This window comes from Dipteris shenzhenensis, chromosome 6 (assembly GCF_047967505.1).
Source record: "Dipteris shenzhenensis isolate YYH24624 ecotype China chromosome 6, Dip_SZ_1.0, whole genome shotgun sequence".
In the NCBI taxonomy this organism is placed as follows: domain Eukaryota; kingdom Viridiplantae; phylum Streptophyta; class Polypodiopsida; order Gleicheniales; family Dipteridaceae; genus Dipteris; species Dipteris shenzhenensis.
The window spans coordinates 2,488,547-2,495,880 of NC_141601.1; the positions used below are offsets into that span (position 1 = coordinate 2,488,547).

The following is a 7,334-nucleotide window of genomic DNA, read 5'->3' on the forward strand; positions in this document are numbered from 1 at the left end:
CTACAAGGGCTAATTTAACTTTATCTATTAGGGTTAGTAGGAATCCATTCTGTTCTATTTTTCCTTTCCAATAGGATACCATTCCCTAATTTATCTATCTCACATGCATGCATTGGTCCAAGTTCCAAGTGACCAATTTGGAACCATTAGTTTTAGGTTAATCAGACCCAAAACTTACAAGATAGGTCTAATTGTGGATCCACCCATAGTCATGCGTCCATGACTTACCAATTACTTGAGATCTCTCCAAGGTCACCAGACCTTACTAAGCGCTCACAAATCCACCACCTATGGCCATGTATAGCACCCTCTTGCTTGGGAAGAGCCCAAGTACTACCTTGTCTCATCAACCCAACCTAAGAGAATGACTCAACCAGATAATGTCCACATATGTATCTAGCACATATTGTGCACCGCATGGTATGAAGGCATCACAAAATTTACACCAATCATGAACTAGGATTAAAGCCTATTGAAAACAATTAGCATTGACAACATTAGCTTGGGAATTCCTCCTTGAAGGTATCTATGATAGTCACATGTTTCTTCTTTCAACTAGAGGAAATACCCCAACAAAAATGAAAATCAACCTTTTGTGCCTACCACTTCTACCCTCCATTCTTAACTATGTGAGTGACTCTGCACTTGATGGTCTTGGACCATGGTCTTGCAATTCAAGGTGATCAACCATGAATGATTCTTGAGTTTTCATTGCAGTGCTATATTGTGTCAAGTCATGCACACTTAGTGATGTTTTTGCCAAATAAAAAATGTCCACTTATGCATGGGACACCCCCCTGCTTGTTGCTTTCTTACATTGTGGGCATCTCTAGTGGGATATAATCATCATCTAAATACCCACTTAGGGCTAGCTAGCCTTGTTTGTTTGTCCCCTGCACCTTGAGATGTTGATAAAGGATTAAAGAATGATTCATCCATGTTGTTTATCACCACCATCACACATGAAATATCCCTTTTATACAAAATTCTAGCAATCTAAAATGCTAATCATGTACAAAGGGAAAACAAACAAAAACTCGTTTACCACATAACCAACAAGGCATTTACCAACTACTCTATCTCCTCAGTGTTCAAAACCACTAAAATTTTACGGTAGTCAAAGTAAGCTACAAGAACCCCCCAATTTCCATTCTAGAGAAAGTATAAGAAAACATTTTATCTAGATTCCCTCCTAGTGATATTTCAATCATTAAATTCCTAACACAACCTTAAATTGCTCACGACCTAATTCATAAAAGGAAGAAGATCTCACAATCCCATTAAAAGTGATAGGCTATTGCACTCCTATTAGTGTAGGCTATCAAATTTACAAGGAGATTAGGGCCTTAATTTATGTGTGTGCTATAAATATTAATACCAACGATATATTTTTACAATCAATAAATCTATTTTATTGGGATTTTATTGCCAATATACAATAGTTACAATGCTGATATGTTGTAATTTACCATGAAAAGGCACATAATCACATGCATTTGAAGTGTGTTCAAGGTGTGTAATTGTGTGAATCCCCTACGGTGCTATGAGATAAAATCCATTAATTTTTCTAGGGGAAAATGAGAGGGGTGAAAAAGAAGTGATTATAATCTAAGGTACAACCAAAAAATTAACGATCTTTCTAGATGGAGGTTTAAAGCTCCTTTAAAAATCTCGATGTGACATCACCCACTACCTTCCTCTCCATGCTTGATGCAAGCTGCCCTTCCGGCCTCCTCCAACTGATGTTCCCTTTGTTGTCTCGTACGATATCCGCCTCCAGCTGTCTCCCTGCCTCTACCCTCCCCTATGCATATCCACCTCTAGCCTCAACCTCACTCCTCGCATATCCACCTCCAGCCTTAGCACTGCTACTTCCCTCCTGATGTGGCCTACGATGTCCCTATACCTACTGCTTGATTCTCCATACGATAGCAAAAGACCTGGGAGATCCACTAGCACTTGAGGGCACCGTTCGAGGTTGAGGGAGCGGATGGAGGACGGGTTTATAATCAAATTTCTGAAGTAGAGAAGGTCAATTAGAGGCTAGAAATCTATGATGGCAAAGCCATGGACACGATCACGATTGGAAATCTGTGATGGCAAAATCTGTGATGTCCGGCACTTTCGAGGGTGACAGAGGGGTGGGGGTTGGGGGCTATGGGGAGGCAATTGCAAGCGAGAGGAGATGTTCGGGGATATGGGAAGGGGAGTAGTTGGCCAGTGAGCAGAGGAAGTGAGAACCGAGGGGCGATGGGGTAGAGACAATGGCTGGGGAGTGGCTGGGGGCGACAAGGGAGTTGATGGGTGCAAGGCAGGGAAGGTGGAGGGAGAGGGGGAGTGCAAGGCGACGAGGCGGAGGGGAGGGGAGGGGAGGGGAAAGGGAGGTTTAATTAACTTAGAGGGCTATACTTAAATGTAGATTAATTTACATTAGGCGGTTTAGCTTAGGTTAATGGTTTAATTAAATCACCAATGATTTTTTTCAACGAAGTGTTGAAATCTTCTAACTTTTGTTAATCCAATGCATATTCAGAATGCCAAGACAATTGAAACTAAAAATTACAAATGTGATGCAAAAAGTTTGACACAAATCCGATGCTCCAGTGCAAAGTTGTAGATTTTTTTGAATTAGTGTAGCCATTAGATATGAGAGAGAGAGAGAGAGAGAGAGAGAGAGAGCATAATTAAGAGTAATATGTAGAACTTTGCAATAGATCCTTTGTGCAATCAAAATATGATTGTTTTACAATATATAGCTATCAAATTGCGATCTTAGCAGTCTTAACTTTTTACAACTGGATCTTTGGTTGCTTTCATGTACAACTAGTGTCTTGTAGACTTCACAGGGCATTGGTAGCATTTACCAAAAATTCCAAATGATGCTACTTGAGATACAATATTGGAGATGCTTGCCCAACTTCCAATACAAAATCCAAGTACAAATATTACCACAATAATTGTTGAGTTGATGATCATAATCACGTTCCATGACATCCATTTTGGTACCTTCTCAACAGCATTCTACAATAATGCTTCGTGATTACATCTCTTATGAACAAAAAATTGAATAAAAAGGTAAAATCAAAATTTGATTATAGAATTATGAAATAATAACCAAATCATATTGTCTTACTACAACTAGGTCGTAACTTGCATGTCATGTGTATAGGATCGAAAATAGCATGGGATTTTTGGTTGCAGAGGATTGGAGCTTCTTTAGCTTTACTTATAACCCTTCTCATGGGTCCCACATGATGCACCTAGATACTTGAGCTATAAACTCTATATTGGAGCTCATACATGCAAGAGTCCTATCAAACACTATCTTTGACTGTGAAGATTATGCTATAAGGTACATGTACTCTATTTGCATGGAGGTGATCCCTCGTTTATCCTATATGAAATTTATCATCTAGAGTAGTTTTCTTTTTATTAAGTGGTGACTTATCTTGATCGTACATAAATTACTCTAAGTCATTAGTGAAATTTATAGATGACTTATCTTAATCGTACAAGACTAAGGGGCTTAGCACATGGGAAGAAATAGGATGGGAATGGGAAAAGGTGGTCCCAAGTGGTCCCATGCATATTTCTATCCTATTCCCATCCCACCATGTGCTAACAAAAAAAGAACTAGGGATAGGTTTAGGAGGAAGAGGACACATGGAATCATTTCATGTGTTTAAGAGGTGGGGACCTTGTGGGGACAAGGACACATGTCATCCTTCCATGTTTTTGACGCCATGGTCCACGATGGGAGAAAAAGTGGCTACTCCCATTCTAAATCCATCCTAGACCACTTGGTGTAGGATGGGATAATGATGACAAAAATATTCCCATCCTAAACCCATGCTAGCCCCATACATGTGCTAAGGCCCTAAGTGGTGGACCCCAATGATCACCTTGCCCAAGGAAAGGAAGCTTAGATCTCTCCATCAACTATGGAAATGGACCCCAATGATCACCTTGCCCAAGCTAGGGAAGCTTTGATCTCTGGGTCTCGATTAGAAAAGGCCATGTGCGTAGCCAATGGCTTGTTGAGATTCTCTCTGTAAAAGGGTGGTAGCGTGACGGGTTGCTCTTGAATGGCTCCAAGCCAACTGACTTTGGGATTGTTGGGTGGCCTGCCTGATACGCGCCGTGAAGTTGTGTGTTTTGGGGGTTTCCGGGGACAAAGGCCACGTTAGCGTACGTGCCAGGAAAGTGTCCATCCCACTCGACAAAAGTATTGCTTTGCGCTCTAGTATCTACATCCTATTTACTAGTTCTCTGGGACCGTGGGTTACTGAAAATGACTTGCGCCGCATACAACGGTAAACACTTCATGCTACGCAATTTCAATGCAACTCAAAAATCGATGATCGGGGATTCGGGGAACATACCTGGCGGGCATCCGGCCTTCTGAACACGATCAAGTATGCCACGCATGGAACGATGTACACAGAGAAGCTCATGATTACCGCGCCGATCAACGAGTTCAGCGGCCCAAAAAAGGGAAACATGAGCGCAAGAAGCCACAGGAGCAACGCCACCGGCAGCCGCGCTAGAATCCGCACAATGAATTTGGACTCGTGTAAACCAAGAAGCTTCTCCCACATGAAGTTTAGGGGCATGATGTAGAGGCCAAATGCAATTGCCTGCATACAAGGGTGTGCAATTAATTATTTTCCCAATTGGTGGGCAGTGATGAATAAAACGCATGAGTAAGCGAAAGTTTTAAAGAAAAGAAAGTACTTGATGGGCGATCATGAAAACAAGTCCAATGCTTCTGAAAACAGAAGGTGGGAGAACGGCGAAAGCGTTAGATTTGTTAAGCAGCTGATCTCCAAAAGCCCAATATAGAGTTATACAGTGCGGCATGGTGATTGTCAATACGTAGCTGACGGTCACCAGGTACACATACTTGTATCTCCTCGGTGTCCACATTGCATGCATAATCTCGCTGCCATGAGTCATAGCATTAGAGTAGAAGGAAAATTAGAAACGCATACAGCAGAAACCCTCAGGTATTGCGTCCTAAAGCTCCAGTAAGTATCAATGATACATACATGGTAATCGCGTGGCCTCCGAAGGCGAAAAGTATGTTTGTTGTACCAGTAAATAATTTTTCTGCCTTCTGAGGTCCTGAATGTCCAACGCCTGGAACCTATTCATTCGGTAGTGCATGTGTGAGGCTCTACCGATATCATCCTTTTAGTGGACAGTGTAAGCATCGAAAACGCTCAACGCCTTGCCAATTTGGCAACCGGAGTACTGACCTGGCCGTGTACAAGAGCTGCAATCAACAGATACCAAGCGGTGTATGTTGTGGTGACTACTCCTATGATGGACCAAACACGAAAGTTGTGAAAGCTCGGCAGAAGCACTGTAAGAGTGGAAACTGCGCCGAAGATAAGCGCCCACGTCCGTTTGTCAATGCTGGAATTCAGATAGTAGGCATTGCTGGAAAACAACCACTGCACACGATGAGAACCGGAAAAGACAACTCGTAAGATTTAGCCCATATGTTGCAAGTGAATTTCCATCCTCCAGATTCTCACCTTGCGCACGCTATGATTTGCACGACAGCTACGGCGCCCATAGTTGCGATATTGAAGAAGAGAGCAACGCGACGAAGCCAAGGTCCGACGAGGTCGCCCATCACTTCATGATACTGGTTTCAGATCGAATATTGGGGCTCAGCGATGGTATATTCGTTGCAGCGATTCAGCCAAAAAATTCACAAGTTGAGTCTTTGCTTGGGTACAAGCAAGCATCAGGAACTTGCCTGAATTACGTGCTTTTTGAAGACGATCCCGTCTCTCTCCTTGCGTGACCGGTATTCAACATAGAGACTCGCAAGAAGATAGCAAGTCCAGCATCCAATGCCCGCATAAAGCAGGTGGAAAAAGACTCCCAGACCATACCCCATTTGCGAATACGAGTATGGCATCGAAAGTATGACTTGGCCAACCTGCAAGTACAACCTCTGTGATAGGGTGCTGGGCGCAATGAACATTTCTCGGATTGAAACTCTGAAGGCAATGTATGCTACAGACCTGACCAGACACAGCGTTGAACCAGGCATCGTAAACGGAACCTCCGTGCCAGATTAACTTGTTCCACAGTCGCTCCAGCTCGTGTCCGCCCCCACTGTGCTCGTCTTTTTGGTGTTGAGAAGGCACGCTGCTCTGCTGATCGGCACTTATCTCTACCTCCATGCCCGCTAATTTCTCCATACTGGAAATGTGTTTCTTGGTAGCCATACTCGAGCGACAATAAGGTGTAACTGTGTATGTAAGTATTGAAGGGAAGCACGAATTCCTCTTAAACGAAGCCAGCGCAAGAGCGCAACTTGCAGGCTGATGACTTGATGATGTGCTGCTGCTGCCTGCACGGCCTGTGGGAGGGTGTGTGTGTAGAAAAGGATGAGGCATTGAGGATGACTCGTGACTCATGAGAGATTGATAATTGAGTGAGAGGCGCCGACAAAACGGTACGACTACCTGTAGAACTTTTTTTTAATTGAAAGTGAAACCTGTACAACTTTTTTTCTTGAAAGTGCTCTTCTCTTATTTGACTTAGTGCAGTCCTTAGTCTCTCTGCTTCTTTTGGCCAACATGCTGATGCCACCAACTAACTTACATGCACCCCTATATCCACTACAGCCTGCTTACATACAACAGAAAACACAGCAGAACCATTCACCGAAGCCTCATAACGAGCCATCCAGATCTTATGTAGAGTGGCATATCTAATCAGGTTCCATGGGTAGCTTTGTCCTGCTCTAAGGCAGCTCCAAAGATTGCCGCTCCCCTGGAAATGAATTCCAGTCCCAATGTCTCAGCACACCGAGTACGGAGAATACCCCAGACGTTGCGAACCCATGGGCAGCGAAACCTGTAGAACTTTTACGAAACTGTCGCCAAAAGCTGGCAGACTTTTAAGAACGCCAGGACATTGGCTTACGCGAGTCGCGACGTGCAACATAAATTACAGGCGGCTGGTAGCATCAACTTGAGCAGATTTTATTTGTCCAGGCAGCTGGCGAAGAGAGGTGTCACCATTGGAGCGTGCGTTCTCTAGACTCTATAGAGCTCGTGAGATTGTCAATAGATTCGCCGTCTCAATTTTGGACTCATAATACTTAGAAGTTTCAACGGTCAATGTCGCTGTCAAAGTATACAAGTTTCACAAGACGAGTTTCATTCATTCAAGTTTCAACGGTCAATGTCGCTGTCAAAGTATACAAGTTTCACAAGACGAGTTTCATTCACAACAAGAGGCAAGGAGTCCTTCAACAACGATGATCACATCCAAAGAAAGTTAAGATCAACTCTCGACTGACATGGCAA

The 7,334-nt window shown here is 43.2% G+C and overlaps 1 protein-coding gene across 1 annotated transcript; it reads right to left on the bottom strand.

Annotated features, from left to right (window-relative positions):
* Window positions 1-2,681: 2,681 nt before the first annotated feature.
* Window positions 2,682-6,395, bottom strand: LOC147900636 (auxin transporter-like protein 1). Its single transcript, XM_087376280.1, has 8 exons — window positions 6,039-6,395; window positions 5,768-5,953; window positions 5,541-5,653; window positions 5,259-5,442; window positions 5,049-5,146; window positions 4,735-4,942; window positions 4,383-4,637; window positions 2,682-3,021 (listed from the first exon to the last, which is right to left on the bottom strand). Exons 1-8 carry the CDS (start codon window positions 6,243-6,245, stop codon window positions 2,824-2,826), a joined length of 1,449 nt encoding a protein of 482 aa, XP_087232406.1. The 5' UTR covers window positions 6,246-6,395; the 3' UTR covers window positions 2,682-2,823.
* Window positions 6,396-7,334: the final 939 nt, after the last annotated feature.